We start from the raw sequence: 17107 nt of genomic DNA on the forward strand, positions 1-17107 counted from the left end.
TAGAGTGATTTAACAAATGTAAAAACTGAATATAATAATGTTCTGTGTGACCGGAGCCGGAGCCGAGATGTGGGAAGAGTGTTTTGTCATGATGAGTCAGCAGAAAGAGTGAAGTTAGGAACAGATGTTTTTGGGTGTCGATCGGAAAAGCAGACGTGGCAGCAGGATGAGTCATACAGGCAAAATGTATATAATATAGAATAAGTCTGGACATGTCCAGAACCAAACGCCCACTCAAGTGGGTGGGGAAATGAGATCATGTGTTGGATAGGAGGGGGCAGAACAGACAGCCCAAATGATGGATAAAAGGAGACGCTTGCAAGCTGCAAACTGGGATTTCTACACGAGAGCCGTCTAAGTGCTCTGAGAAGAAGATACGGACGATCGCAACTGAAGTATCCGAGGACTTCGTCTCTGTTCACGGAAAGAAGACCGCTGTTCGTGGACAATAAGATTTAAAGACGGAGATTTTCCTCTCCCCACTGCTCGACTCTTAACAACTGGACAACGGAGAAGACGCGGCAGCCCTAGAAAGACTTTGTACTGAGTTTTGAGGACTGTTGAGCGGACTCCCCTGCAGAGCAGGAGGAGTCTGAGGGTCCGGCTGGACCTTCGCTCCTAACAACTCCAAAAGAACCTTTTCATCGCACCATTGAAAATCCAGCTCCAACCGAGCCGTCTCGGCATCTAAAACGAATGAGTATAATCGAAGAAGAAAATTAAAGTAACGAATCAAGTGTAGTAACGTTTTATGTGAGCTGTAGCTTAACCCTTGCAAACTAACTAAATATAACCTGCAATAAATATCTAATCTGCATTTAAAGTAAAATTCTCAAGTGCATTCATTTGCTCAGGTAGTAAAAAGTACCTCGTGGCAGTAAAAAGTTAAATCCATTGTATGTCTAACAACTGAGTTCTGTAAGGTTATCCTAGAGACCGAATCCGCTTAACAATCCCTTACGGTTTTAGAAAGACGAGATCCTAGCCGTTAAAACCTAACCTGGCATTTACCAAGAGCACGGATCCATAAGAGGGAAGCTGCCATAACCGACGCGACTGGTAGGAATGCCCGGGGCCAGGACTGGTCTCTCGGCCGAGCGCGCTCAGACCGAAGGAAGCAGGGTAGACGTCGGGAGTACGTCGGGGCAGCAGAGTATTCCAGACATCCCTCTCCCCAGCAATGTTTTCCAGCTCATCCTGAGCAACCCTGAGGCGTTCCCAGACCAGACCAGATATATAATCCCTCCAGCGTGTTCTGGGACTACCCCGGGGCCTCTGACCAGTTGGATGTGCCCTGGAAACCTCTAAAAGGTAGGCGTCCAGGAGGATCCCCATCAGATGTTAAACTCTCTCAGCTGGTCTCTTTCGACATGAAGGAGCAGCATCTCTACTCAGAGTTCACTTTGGATGTCTGAGCTCCTCACCCTGTCTTTAGGGCTGAGCCCAGACTCCCTATGAAGGAAGAATCACATTTGTTTGGTCACTACCCAAAGCCCATAGGTATAGGTGAGGGTCTTGTTAGATCCTGGGGTACTTCTGGCCCGATACGGGGCTACTTACTGACTCAGCTCTCTATTAAAAGATTGTCGAGCTGGTATTCTGGCGAGGGAACTCGCCTGGCTCCGCTAACTGCCGTTACTCCCAACGTCTACCCTGCTTCCTCCGGTCAGAGCGCGCTCGGCCGAGAGACCAGTCCTGGCCCCGGGCGCTCTCACCAGTCGCGTCGGTTATGGCAGCTTCCCTCTTATGGATCCGTGCTCTTGGTAAATGCCAGGTTAGGTTTTAACGGCTAGGATTAATTCTTTCTAAAACCGTAAGGGATTGTTAAGTGGATTCGGTCTCTAGGATAACCTTTCAGAACTCAGTTGTTAGACATACAATGGCTTTAACTTTTTACTACCACGAGGAACTTTTTACTACTTGAGCAAATGAATGCACTTGAGAAATTTACTTTAAATGCAGATTAGATATTTATTGCAGGTTATATTTGGTTAATTAGCAAGGGTTAAAGCTACAGCTCACATAAAATGGCACTACACTTAATTCGTTACGTTAATTTTCTTCTCTGATTATACTCATTAGTTTTAGTTGCCGAGACGGCTCGGCTGGAGCTGGATTTTCAAAGGTGCGATGAAAAGGTTCTTTTGGAGTTGTTAGGAGCGAAGGTCTGGCCAGACCCTCGGTCCTCCTGCTCTGCAACGGAGCCTGTTCAACAGTCCTCAAAACTCAGTACAAAGTCTTTCTCGGGCTGCTGCGTCTTCTCCGTGGTCCAGATGTTAAGAGTCGAGCAGTGGGGAGAGGAAAACCTCCGTCTTTAAATCTTATTGTCCACGAACAGCGGTCTTCTTTCCGTGAACAGAGACGAAGTCCTCAATACATCAGTTGCGATCGTCCGTATCTTCCCATCTGGTGCATTTGGACAGCACCCGTGTTGAAATCCCAGTGTGCTGCCTGCAAACGTCTCCTTTTATGTCTCATTCGGGCTTTATCAGCCCCCTCCTGTTCAATACATGATCTCATCCCCCCACCCTCTGGAAAGGGCGTTGGGTTCGAACATGTCCATATAAGTCCAGGCTTCCTGCCTCTGACTCATCTCTTGCAACATTCTCCTCCTAACTCCACCCATAACATCTGTCTCTGATTTTGCAAGTCATCCTGACTAGTACTTTTATCGCAAGTCATCCTGACTATACATTTCTATCTCAGCTCCAGTTACACAGAACATTTGTTAAACACTTATTACAATAGTTAAATCACTCTATGCATTTAAACATTCGTTACATATTGATTAAACATTTCGTTGTATAATTCAGTGGTCCCCAACCTTTTTTGCACCACGGACCGGTTTCATGTAAGACAATATTTTCACGGACCGGCCTTCAAGGTGTGGCGGGAAAACACGACGAAATAAAATGATACGATCGGCATGAAAACAAATATAAAATGCATAAATAAATGCAACTCACAATAAAGCTGAATCAGTGGAGCCCTGAGCTTGTTTCTCTGCAACGAGACGGTCCCATCTGGAGTAATGGAGACACTGACACCCGAAGTCTGTTCCTGATGTCCAGTCTACTCCGTTTTATTTTGATTGCCGTCACTGCAGAACATCCCGCTTCACAAAGAGGATGTGTGAAATGGAAGCAGGGTTTTCAGTGCTTTAGTGGCGATCTCAGGATATTCAGCCTTGATAACACCAGCAGAGTTGTTGTCTCAAACATACTTTTAAGGCCACCGTCATTTACAATCTCCAGCAGCTGATCTTCCTGTCGCCACATATTCTGCAGAGCGGGTTTAGCGCGTCAGAATTACTCCTGATATTTAATTAGAGTCCTGATATTGTCTGTTAAATGAAGCCTTCTTGGAAGTTGTAGCTCTTCTTCTGTCTCCTTAGTGACCTTTTCTCTTTGCAAAGAAGCTCTCCAAAAGTGTTTTACTCATTTTCACGAGCTTGCGGGCTTAATTTTTGAGGTAACGTATCACGTTACCGAGACAAGCGTCTTGTCAAGAGACACAGGCGGATGAAATTGCGAGAGAATCCGGTCATTTTTCAAAATAAAACTTCTTTCAGACTCTGATAATCAATAAAACGGAAATAATATCATATTTATTCTTTCTGTGCGGCCCGGTACCAAATGATCCACGGCCCGGTACCGGTCCGCGGCCCGGTGGTTGGGGACCACTGGTATAATTCATACACTTTATCTTTTGATTACACTTTATTCTGAGTATATGCTTTGTGCTCTTATATCCTGATTCTCCCTTGAATGTGCTCACATGTTACCGAGGCAGCTCTGAGGGGTCAACTCTTCTTGACAGTCTGAACGTAGATGGTCGAGTAAATCGAGAGCTTTAACAGTCGGGTACAACGCTTGCATCACTGCTGATGCCGCACTGAGCTGCCCGTCCAGCTCACGCTTCATTTTATCCTGAATGGCGAACAAGTCAAGAGATACTTTAACTCCCTCTCTTTGGCCAGTGACTCGGAGGATGCTATCCACCGCTTTCCAGCAGAGAACCATCAACTCAGACTTGGAGGTACTGAATCTCATCCGCCCTAGTGCAGACGGAGGGTCATGTTCTACCCACACGGGGTCCCAGCAGGTTCATCTGGTTAGTACTATGTTAATGATTCATTCTGAATAATACAAGAAATCACTGCCCAAATGCTCACGGAAAGGTATGGTTTATGTTAAATTAACCAACAGAATTATACCTTAAAAGGACATCTCCAGGGGGACGAGCCCGGATCAGGATGCATGGAGCTAGAATATTGTGGCAGCCCCTCTACTCGTGGTGATTCAGGTCCCTCAGGTAGTCATGACCTCATAGCTCACCATTACAACTGATTTCTGATTAAAAACAGACTTCACTACAGTCCTCAGAATTGGAGACCTAGGTATTGGTGGGTGCCTTCTTCTTGACCCCATAGATCCCCTCCGGCCAACCTTTAGATCCTACAGAGTAACCACTCATGACTTGGTTGTGTAAAAACAACGCTGAATATTTCTGCGCACCGCTCAAAGACGTCCTTCCTTTCCTTCAGGCCGGATCAGATACATGGACCTGACAACCAAAAACAAGGGGTTCCGGTCCCCAGAGAGGAGGTGATCTTATGGTTCAGGGTCAGCAGACGACCACACCAGCACATGGGTCCATTGGGAGCAGGGCAAGTCTGTGAAAAAGGACCAAATAGTTGGTCAGTCTGGTTTTCTGGTGGAATATGTTGTCGTATACTTGGACCAGTGCAGGTACCGAAATGAAGGAGACGGCCATGCCAGCCGTCGGGTTTGGTGGATCAAAGGACTGACAAATTGTTTGCTGAACTGTAACTTGCAGAGGCAATTTGGTTTCTGTATGTTGTCTGAGTCGATTTTGGTTGAATGCAGGTAGAACGTCTGTGTGGAGAGCAAAAAAGGTGGAACGCATTTGTGAAAATGCAACCTGGAAACCCACCAGCCCGTCTGAGGATAATTTATCCTTTCTTCCTTATCAGAGAGCTATGCTTCCCCTTCCCCGTCTATGACCTCCAACCCCCAAACTCCTGGTTCTTAAAAGAGCTCTTTGTGGGTTCCTGGATCAACTTCATCATCAGGCCCTCCAGCGGTTCCAGCCGTCCCCACTTATTTGCAGACAAGTGTACCACTCTGATCAAGATACTGTTATATAGCTTATTGTAACGCAAATTACGGAGCCAATCGCAGACTGCGCGCTGCCATAAATATGCGGATTAGACAGGTTACTTCCTGTTTACGTTTGGTTCTGCCGGACAGCCAGTGAAGGTTCTGCATCGTAACTGGACCGTGTGGTTTCTCAACTAATTCTGCAGTCAGGGGTGAGTTGTAACAAGACTGAACTTAATTTCCAGCTGGCCTAGCATTTAGCTAGCTCCTGCTAGCTTAGCGGTTAGCATAGCTCGTTTGAATAAATTGTTATGTGATTGTGTAGGGCTTTTCATTTCAGCCCTGTAATTATTTTGGGTTGTTTGAGCGATTCATTCTGTGCAGTTGTTGAAACTAAGAACACTGTAAATAATTCAACGTGACATATGTCTTCATATGATGTACAACATGAGAAATATTTCTATTTATCCTTCAAAGGTTCATGTTCATTATTCCTTGTGACCTTCTTTTAGGTCAGGATTTTTGTGAGTCAGGGTTCCGGATCGTCCGGATCACCTGTAGAGTTTGGATGGCGAGCTACAGGATGCAGGCGATCTTGGACCCCAATTCCCCTTCCTGTCTACATGTGCTGTGGTAGGATCGAACTCAATGAACTCAGTTTTGGGTGATTATACACTGATTATAACATAGTTATGAATATTATATTCAATATCTGCCCAAAGAAACCCCGTAATGGTTGCACACTTACTTTGTTGTTGAGCTTTGTGTGATCCTGATGCTCTCTGGGCCTTTGGTGTGCCGGAGGGTATTAAAGCGCTGAGTCAGCGGTTTCCTGAGCGACTCCCAAACACCACGAGCTCCCTGAAGCTTCATGGTCCGCCCAGTGCTGAAGGTTACCTCAGTGTTCCACATCGGCTTGTATATTTGACTGTACTGACGAATATATCTCACTCTAGATATGACGTGTCAGGTTAGATGATCTTTATGGTTAATGCCTTTTATGTTCAGTGTGTTTACACTTCTTTGGTGTGTGTGTGTGTGTGTGTCGTGGTGTTTTGACCGTGAAACCAGACGACGTTCTTCTGTTGACTGTTTCTTTCCTCAGAGGTCCGAGCGTCTAGTCCTCACACTCTGGATTAAGTGTAACTGACCAGAGGAGGGTCACACATGCAGTAGATCAATAGCACAATATTTGGTAAACAATAACAATAATAGTAATCGTGTGTTTTGTTTGTGGTAAATAATGTGGATCAGAGAAGACACAGGACGAGACGTCGTCATCACGTCCTGTGTGTAACAATAATAACAATAATGCATTTTATTTGGAATGCACTTTTCATTTAAAAAGAAATCTCAGAGTGCCACAGAGCCAGTACATCGTAAAAGCATAGTTAAAAAATAAACTATAATAAAAACCAGTGAATGTACAGAAACACAAAAGAAATAACTGACAGTGATTTGGGTCAGAAAGGTTTTTAGGCCGGTCTTAAAGAGACCAGGGTCTGTGTTGCCCTTCGGTGGTCAGGGATCTGGTCCATAGGCGCGGTGCTGCAGAGCTGAAGGCCCGGTCGCCCATGGTGCGGAGCTTGGTGCTGGGGACCCGGAGGAGCGAGCTGTTTGAAGCTCTGATATCTGTGTAGAAGTGTGAGACTTGTGTTCACGCTCAATCATGTTCGGACCGTTCACTGGATTTGAGAAACATTAGTTGTGGGTTGAATCCAAAAATTGGGCCAGTTTATGAAATACGTTGTCTTTGTCTCACTCTCCATCTGTGAGGACGTTTCAGCAGTAGTACTACTGTTAGTAGCAGCAGTACATGTATACTCTATGTGTAGCAGTAGTACTACTGTTAGTAGCAGCAGTACATGTATACTCTATGTGCAGCAGTAGTACTACTGTTAGTAGCAGCAGTACATGTATACTCTATGTGCAGCAGTAGTACTACTGTTAGTAGCAGCAGTACATGTATACTCTATGTGCAGCAGTAGTACTACTGTTAGTAGCAGCAGTACATGTATACTCTATGTGCAGCAGTAGTACTACTGTTAGTAGCAGCAGTACATGTATACTCTATGTGCAGCAGTAGTACTACTGTTAGTAGCAGCAGTACATGTATACTCTATGTGCAGCAGTAGTACTACTGTTAGTAGCAGCAGTACATGTATACTCTATGTGTAGCAGTAGTACTACTGTTAGTAGCAGCAGTACATGTATACTCTATGTGCAGCAGTAGTACTACTGTTAGTAGCAGCAGTACCTGTATACTCTATGTGTAGCAGTAGTACTACTGTTAGTAGCAGCAGTACATGTATACTCTATGTGCAGCAGTAGTACTACTGTTAGTAGCAGCAGTACCTGTATACTCTATGTGTAGCAGTAGTACTACTGTTAGTAGCAGCAGTACCTGTATACTCTATGTGCAGCAGTAGTACTACTGTTAGTAGCAGCAGTACCTGTATACTCTATGTGCAGCAGTAGTACTACTGTTAGTAGCAGCAGTACATGTATACTCTATGTGCAGCAGTAGTACTACTGTTAGTAGCAGCAGTACATGTATACTCTATGTGTAGCAGTAGTACTACTGTTAGTAGCAGCAGTACCTGTATACTCTATGTGCAGCAGTAGTACTACTGTTAGTAGCAGCAGTACCTGTATACTCTATGTGCAGCAGTAGTACTACTGTTAGTAGCAGCAGTACATGTATACTCTATGTGTAGCAGTAGTACTACTGTTAGTAGCAGCAGTACCTGTATACTCTATGTGCAGCAGTAGTACTACTGTTAGTAGCAGCAGTACCTGTATACTCTATGTGTAGCAGTAGTACTACTGTTAGTAGCAGCAGTACATGTATACTCTATGTGCAGCAGTAGTACTACTGTTAGTAGCAGCAGTACACATACCTGTATACTCTATGTGCAGCAGTAGTACTACTGTTAGTAGCAGCAGTACATGTATACTCTATGTGTAGCAGTAGTACTACTGTTAGTAGCAGCAGTACCTGTATACTCTATGTGTAGCAGTAGTACTACTGTTAGTAGCAGCAGTACCTGTATACTCTATGTGTAGCAGTAGTACTACTGTTAGTAGCAGCAGTACATGTACCTGTATACTCTATGTGTAGCAGTAGTACTACTGTTAGTAGCAGCAGTACATGTATACTCTATGTGCAGCAGTAGTACTACTGTTAGTAGCAGCAGTACATGTATACTCTATGTGCAGCAGTAGTACTACTGTTAGTAGCAGCAGTACATGTATACTCTATGTGTAGCAGTAGTACTACTGTTAGTAGCAGCAGTACATGTATACTCTATGTGTAGCAGTAGTACTACTGGTAGTAGCAGCAGTACATGTATACTCTATGTGTAGCAGTAGTACTACTGTTAGTAGCAGCAGTACCTGTATACTCTATGTGTAGCAGTAGTACTACTGTTAGTAGCAGCAGTACCTGTATACTCTATGTGTAGCAGTAGTACTACTGTTAGTAGCAGCAGTACCTGTATACTCTATGTGTAGCAGTAGTACTACTAGTAGCAGCAGTACCTGTATACTCTATGTGTAGCAGTAGTACTACTAGTAGCAGCAGTACCTGTATACTCTATGTGTAGCAGTAGTACTACTGTTAGTAGCAGCAGTACCTGTATACTCTATGTGTAGCAGTAGTACTACTGTTAGTAGCAGCAGTACCTGTATACTCTATGTGTAGCAGTAGTACTACTAGTAGCAGCAGTACCTGTATACTCTATGTGTAGCAGTAGTACTACTGTTAGTAGCAGCAGTACCTGTATACTCTATGTGTAGCAGTAGTACTACTAGTAGCAGCAGTACCTGTATACTCTATGTGTAGCAGTAGTACTACTGTTAGTAGCAGCAGTACATGTACCTGTATACTCTATGTGTAGCAGTAGTACTACTGTTAGTAGCAGCAGTACCTGTATACTCTATGTGTAGCAGTAGTACTACTGTTAGTAGCAGCAGTACATGTACCTGTATACTCTATGTGTAGCAGTAGTACTACTGTTAGTAGCAGCAGTACATGTATACTCTATGTGCAGCAGTAGTACTACTGTTAGTAGCAGCAGTACATGTATACTCTATGTGCAGCAGTAGTACTACTGTTAGTAGCAGCAGTACATGTATACTCTATGTGTAGCAGTAGTACTACTGTTAGTAGCAGCAGTACATGTATACTCTATGTGTAGCAGTAGTACTACTGTTAGTAGCAGCAGTACATGTATACTCTATGTGTAGCAGTAGTACTACTGTTAGTAGCAGCAGTACCTGTATACTCTATGTGCAGCAGTAGTACTACTGTTAGTAGCAGCAGTACCTGTATACTCTATGTGTAGCAGTAGTACTACTGTTAGTAGCAGCAGTACCTGTATACTCTATGTGTAGCAGTAGTACTACTGTTAGTAGCAGCAGTACCTGTATACTCTATGTGTAGCAGTAGTACTACTAGTAGCAGCAGTACCTGTACCTGTATACTCTATGTGTAGCAGTAGTACTACTGTTAGTAGCAGCAGTACATGTATACTCTATGTGCAGCAGTAGTACTACTGTTAGTAGCAGCAGTACATGTATACTCTATGTGCAGCAGTAGTACTACTGTTAGTAGCAGCAGTACATGTATACTCTATGTGTAGCAGTAGTACTACTGTTAGTAGCAGCAGTACACATACCTGTATACTCTATGTGTAGCAGTAGTACTACTGTTAGTAGCAGCAGTACCTGTATACTCTATGTGTAGCAGTAGTACTACTAGTAGCAGCAGTACCTGTACCTGTATACTCTATGTGTAGCAGTAGTACTACTGTTAGTAGCAGCAGTACATGTACCTGTATACTCTATGTGTAGCAGTAGTACTACTGTTAGTAGCAGCAGTACACATACCTGTATACTCTATGTGTAGCAGTAGTACTACTGTTAGTAGCAGCAGTACCTGTATACTCTATGTGTAGCAGTAGTACTACTAGTAGCAGCAGTACCTGTACCTGTATACTCTATGTGTAGCAGTAGTACTACTGTTAGTAGCAGCAGTACATGTACCTGTATACTCTATGTGTAGCAGTAGTACTACTGTTAGTAGCAGCAGTACATGTATACTCTATGTGCAGCAGTAGTACTACTGTTAGTAGCAGCAGTACATGTATACTCTATGTGCAGCAGTAGTACTACTGTTAGTAGCAGCAGTACATGTATACTCTATGTGCAGCAGTAGTACTACTGTTAGTAGCAGCAGTACCTGTATACTCTATGTGTAGCAGTAGTACTACTAGTAGCAGCAGTACCTGTAACTGTATACTCTATGTGTAGCAGTAGTACTACTGTTAGTAGCAGCAGTACATGTATACTCTATGTGTAGCAGTAGTACTACTGTTAGTAGCAGCAGTACCTGTATACTCTATGTGCAGCAGTAGTACTACTGTTAGTAGCAGCAGTACATGTATACTCTATGTGTAGCAGTAGTACTACTGTTAGTAGCAGCAGTACATGTATACTCTATGTGCAGCAGTAGTACTACTGTTAGTAGCAGCAGTACATGTATACTCTATGTGTAGCAGTAGTACTACTGTTAGTAGCAGCAGTACCTGTATACTCTATGTGTAGCAGTAGTACTACTGTTAGTAGCAGCAGTACATGTACCTGTATACTCTATGTGTAGCAGTAGTACTACTGTTAGTAGCAGCAGTACACATACCTGTATACTCTATGTGTAGCAGTAGTACTACTGTTAGTAGCAGCAGTACCTGTATACTCTATGTGTAGCAGTAGTACTACTGTTAGTAGCAGCAGTACATGTACCTGTATACTCTATGTGTAGCAGTAGTACTACTGTTAGTAGCAGCAGTACATGTATACTCTATGTGCAGCAGTAGTACTACTGTTAGTAGCAGCAGTACATGTATACTCTATGTGCAGCAGTAGTACTACTGTTAGTAGCAGCAGTACATGTATACTCTATGTGTAGCAGTAGTACTACTGTTAGTAGCAGCAGTACCTGTATACTCTATGTGTAGCAGTAGTACTACTGTTAGTAGCAGCAGTACCTGTATACTCTATGTGTAGCAGTAGTACTACTGTTAGTAGCAGCAGTACATGTATACTCTATGTGTAGCAGTAGTACTACTGTTAGTAGCAGCAGTACATGTATACTCTATGTGTAGCAGTAGTACTACTGTTAGTAGCAGCAGTACCTGTATACTCTATGTGTAGCAGTAGTACTACTGTTAGTAGCAGCAGTACATGTATACTCTATGTGCAGCAGTAGTACTACTGTTAGTAGCAGCAGTACCTGTATACTCTATGTGTAGCAGTAGTACTACTGTTAGTAGCAGCAGTACATATTGGAGATAAAACTTAGCTGAATTCCAGGAGCAGGACCACACCTCAGCCACTCGCCCACTTCCGGCCACGCTCCTATAACTACCTCCCCACTCTAAGCCTCGGCACGCTCGCGTTTTCTGCACTCGCAACCGGAACACCACGCAGAGGACGCCGCCAACCGCCATCGAGAGGGTCCGGGCAGCCAAACCCGCGAGCTCCACATCGCCGACCAGCTGCATCCACCCGCCAGAATCTGACAACACGAAGAGTCGGACTCACGGCCGTCCTCCTTTAACTCACATCTCGGTGGCAGAGGGAGACCCGCTACCTCCAGACGTAGACAACGGAAACGCAAATCCAGCTCTCTCCTTCTTCGCTCGCTCCAGACCAGCTCGGGAACGAGCCTCCGACGACTCTGGCTACCCGGCACGCAGCGCCCAAAGACGCCGCCCCCCCTCCACGCTCCAGCCAGGTCCCCCATCGAAGACGCACCAGCTGATATCTCCAACTGGACCACAGTCCGCCTGCTAAGAGCATCAAAGCAACAAAGCAAACCGTGCCAACTCCTCACAAGTTTCCCAAAGTCACGTTAGGGAAAGAAAAAAAACAAACAACAAACCAACGTACCTACATCCAAACACACCGGCGTAACGCCAACGACCGTGACGCCACCACGCACCCCGAAGGTCCGCCCCTAACCCACAAGTTCCGGGTTGCCAGGTCGCAGCGCCTCGCCTGTCATCCCCCTCCACCACCTCAGGCAAACCCAACTCTCCAAAGCAGCAAGAGCCGCCGACTCTATCTTCCTCCCTTCCATTTCCACAGCATTCCATCCCACCTTTTGGCCGGATTCACCCGTCTGTCCCTTCACCGTTCCCCTACACCACCCTTCTTCTGCCTATACCCAGGCGCCGGGTTGCCAGGTTTTCTTTCCTCTGTCCCCCTTTCTAAGCTGTTCCCCCCCCTCTAAGCTGTCCCTTCACTGTTCTCTTACACCACCTTTCTTCTGCCCGTACCTAGGCACCGGGTTGCCAGGTTTTCTTTCCTCCGTCCCCCTTTTTAAGCCGTCCCCCCCTCTAAACTGTCCCTTCACTGTTCTCTTACACCACCTTTCTTCTGCGCGTACCTAGGCACCGGATTGCCAGGTTCCCTCTCCTCCGTCCCCCCGTCCCCCTATCCCGCTTTTCCTGCTACGCAAATTCCTGGCACCGGGTTGCCAGGTCTTCTTGCCTCTGTCTCCCTTTCTAGAAGAAGAAAGAAGAAAAGCAACGAAACGCAGCCACGGAATGCAACGACGCAGCCACGCAACGACTCAGCCATGCTACGCAACGCCAGAACGCAGCAGCCACGCATCGCAGCCACGCAGCCACCGAACGCAGCAATGCAACACCGCAGCCACTGAACGCTACAACGAATCGCAACAACGCAACGCAGCCACGGAACGACGCAGCTACGGAACGGAACGCAGCAACGCAGGAACGCAGTAGCCACGCCACGCCACGTAACGACGCATCGCAGCCACGCATCGCAGCAAGCAAACACGCAGTCACGCAACGACGGAACGACGGAACGCAGCAATGCAGCGCAACAACGTACCCCAGCAACGTAACGCAGCAACGTAACGCAGCAACGCAACGACGCAGCAAGCAACAACGGGATGCAGCAACGCAGTGCAATGGACCGCAGCAACGTAACGACGCAGCAAGCAACGACGCAGCAATGCAGCAAGCAACAACGGATCACAGCAACGGATCACATCAAGCAACAACGGAACGCAGCAACGGAACGCAGCAACGGAACGATGCAATGACGCAGCAACGTAACGCAGCAGGCAACGGGACGCAGCAAGCACGGAACGCAAAGCAACAATGGAACGCAGGACGCCAGTGCCCCGCCGCCTACTTTCAGAAAACACAGCAAGTGACCATAACCGGCACATCTGGCACCGGGATGCCAGTGCTACCACCTCCTACTTCCAGCAACTTGCCGTAGCCGGGACACCTGGCACCGGGATGCCAGTGCCCCCACCCCGCCCACTTCCAGCGACGAACCCACACAATTGGCCAACAACGATGCCGCTCCCTCTGCCGTCTTTTGGGGGTTTTTTCACGACGGACGACGTTTGCCGTAGACCAGCCTCGGATCTGGCAAGCAGATGCCAAGTCGTTTCCCCTCATGCTATGAAATCGGACCAATAGCAGCCACAGCATCACATGGGGCCGCGGATGGCCCAGCAAGTCCATCCCTTAAACTCCTGACAACCTAGCAGCCGGTTACCCAATCATCAAATGACGCTGCGACACCCGTCCGCCAGGGCGCGTCCTCGATGCACTTCACGTCTGGGCCACCGCAACGCGATGGCTTTCTCGTTTCCTATTCCAGAAGTTCAGCCCTCCTGCAGACACCCGTCCAACATCGGTTCGGCCATATCCAACGCCGTCTTTAAACCCACAAATCCTCACTTGATCTTGCCGACCAGCGCACGGGCTTATTTTGGGGGGTCTGCAAGGCCCGTGAGCCGCAGTGGATCCTCAGCTAAGCCTCTCCCAAACCGCACCAGGCCAAATCTCCACCAACCATTCCTCAACACTCCAAACAACCGACGAAGGCTCGCTCCAGCCGAGGTGGGGGCCTAAGCTAGTGAATACATGTATACTCTATGTGCAGCAGTAGTACTACTGTTAGTAGCAGCAGTACCTGTATCTGTACTATCAGGGTTCAGATTGTGTCTTTGAAGAAGTGATTGAACTCTTAAAGGTGTTTCTCTGTTTTCAGCCGATCCAACTAGAACCCAGAACGAAGAGGTTTTTCTGACGGCGATGGAGAACGTCACCTCTCACACACACTTCATCCTCGACTGCTTCGGTGAGCTGGGAGCGTTGCGGCCCTTCCTCTTCCTCCCGTTCTCCGTCATGTTCGTGGTGTCGCTGTCGGCCAATTCCCTGCTGGTGTACGTGGTGGTTTCACAGAGAAGCCTCCACTCTCCGATGTGCGTCCTCATCGCCGGCATGGCCGTCGTGGAACTGAGCCTCCCGCTGTTCTTCGTCCCCCACATGCTGCTGAGCTTCCTGTTCGACTGGAGGGGAATCTCTCTGACCGGCTGTCTGGTTCAGATGTACCTCATTCACTTGTTCGGAGGGTTTCAGGCCACATTGCTGGTGTGGATGGCGCTGGACCGCTACTTCGCCATCTGCATGCCCCTCAGCTACCACGAACAAATGGCTTTGCCAAAATTTGTCAGGTTCATCGTCCCACTCGCGGTTAGAAACATCCTGATGATCTCCCTGATTGTCAGTCTGGCAGGAACGTTGCCGTTCTGTGCTTCCAATGTGCTGAACCACTGTTTCTGCGAGCACATGGTGTTAGTGCAACTGGCCTGTGGAAGCACCGCCATCAACAACCTGGTCGGGTTAATGGGTGTATTCCTCAACCCCGTGGTCGACTTCATCTTCATCGCTACTTCCTACATCGTCATATTCAGCTCGGTGCTGAAGTCCGGCAAGTCGGGCACCAAAGCGCTCCACACCTGCGTCACCCACATGCTGGTCATCACGTCCTGTCTGACCTTAGTACTCGTTGCCTTCCTGTCGTATCGGACCACCAACGGTCTTCCTGTCGCCGTTCGGGTTTTCTTCAGCACCATGTACGTGCTGTTCCCGAGCTGTTTCAACCCAATCATCTACGGCGTGAGAACGGCAGAGATTAAAACGCACATCCTGAGAACACTGACGTGCTGACTGGGCACCGTTTTTTAAGATGTTTCCATCATGTGGAAGCACTTCGCTGGTGTGTCAGAGGTGTTTCCAGTATTTAGCCCCGATAGAACATGTTCAGATAATGCTGGAGTAAAGTCACATGGTCTGGTGATAAGGAGCCAGTGGACAGAAGGCCTCTTGTTCTGGGTCTACAAACACAGCATCACTGGCTGAAGGTGTGTTTGTACCCACATTAATTGATTTCAATTAAATTGATTTGAACAGCACAAAATCACAAATTGCCTCAGAGGGCTTTACAATCTGTACAGTATAAAACATCCTCACATTGGAATAGAAAAACTCCCCCAATACACTTCAACGGGTAAAAAAAGGAAGAAACCTCAGAGATCAACAGAGGAGGATCCTCTATCATGGACAGAAGTGTGATAGATGTCATGTGCACAGAATGAACATGACAGAAATACAACACATTCAATGCATGTTAGAAATGATTCATAATGAGAGTGGTTCTCAAACCATGTCAGTGGCATTAGTATCAATGATCTGTCCAGAGCTTCTTCATGACAATCAGGTTAAACGTTACAATGAATGCTTCACACTACAGTCTAAAGTTACAGAAGAAGTTCAAATGAAAACAGTGTTAAATTGAAGTGTTCAAGTAACAGCAAATGGCACTACTGTTTAGTTAACGTTCATGTAAGACCAAATACAATCAGCAGGACACTGCAGGGAGTTGAACCCATCCCAGTAAACTGACAGTCTGTTATGTTACAAACACTGAAGCGCTTTCACACACATTCATTTTCTAAATGATCTTTAAAGGCTTACATTTATGATTGCATTGGATGTACACTCAAAACATGTGAGGCTTAAGACCTGGCAACATGATCTTGCTGCGCTGCTGGTCTACGCAGGAAAGATCTCACTCGTGCACGCAGAGTGTGACGGTCACAGCAATGCACGGCCAGAGTCCCGCCAGGACCCTCGACGTGCGTGAAGTTGCGAGGGCCCGTTCAATGCTGCTCGCAGCTTTAATTATTATTTTTTTTTTTCCCATCTCAAAAGGCTCAAGGACATACACACACACACACACACACACATACACACACACACACACACACACACCTGACTACAGGATGTTTGCTGGCTTTTATCCCACTGTTCTTGTCATCCTCTTGTTGTTATGTCTGTGTATTGTCTCTTGTCTTTCAATAAAAAATAATAACAATAATAATAACAAATAAAATAAAAAACTGCGGTAACGCACGATAATATAATTGTCGGCATGATCATCACTGATTGAACATCAGACGTCATGTGATCAAACTAACAGCAGAGCAGAGTGACAGTAGATGTTCCTGTTCGGCAGTGTGACGGCGTGAACACAGTCAACACTTCCTGCTTCCCTCAAAGCTTTTCTAACTGATGTCAGAACATCAATAAGTACGGAAGCCCTGAGGGCCAAATGTATAAAACATCGTGGAGACACCTCCTACGTTTGATCTCCTGTGATTGTGAATTCAGATCAGCTGATAAAACGATCAGCCGGACAATCTTTCATCTTCTCATCTTGTTTTTTGAACCGTGAGGATCATCAATAACACCGTGAACACCAGCTACAGATATAGCGTGTCACCTGGAAGAAGCCTTCTGTTTAGAACATTTAGAACAAAGAACATGAGGTCGTGAGTGTGAAAACAATACACCTCGAATAACATGAAAAAAAAGTGTTTTTACAGACATAAACAATTGAAGGAACTCAGAAGAATGGATTTGTATTACCCGCTTCTGAAAGTGTCAACAGAACCTCATCTCGTGCTTTTACATCTAAAAGGATCCGGTGTGCTGAGTTGCCTCTCAGCGATATGCGCTCATGTCTAGACGCTTTTATTGTGAAAGGTAAGGAAGCTGTAATGTATTGCCAATGTGGGTGCAGTAAAGACT

General features: G+C 46.2%; 1 protein-coding gene across 1 annotated transcript; it reads left to right on the forward strand.

Moving 5' to 3' along the window:
• Positions 1–14266: 14266 nt before the first annotated feature.
• LOC306779514 (olfactory receptor 52E4-like) lies at positions 14267–15184 on the forward strand (the record flags this gene model as incomplete). The annotated part of the gene is made up of 1 exon (XM_079271465.1): positions 14267–15184. One exon carries the CDS (start codon positions 14267–14269, stop codon positions 15182–15184), a length of 918 nt encoding a protein of 305 aa, XP_079127591.1.
• Positions 15185–17107: the final 1923 nt, after the last annotated feature.

This window comes from Melanostigma gelatinosum (assembly GCF_949748355.1).
Source record: "Melanostigma gelatinosum genome assembly, chromosome: 7".
In the NCBI taxonomy this organism is placed as follows: domain Eukaryota; kingdom Metazoa; phylum Chordata; class Actinopteri; order Perciformes; family Zoarcidae; genus Melanostigma; species Melanostigma gelatinosum.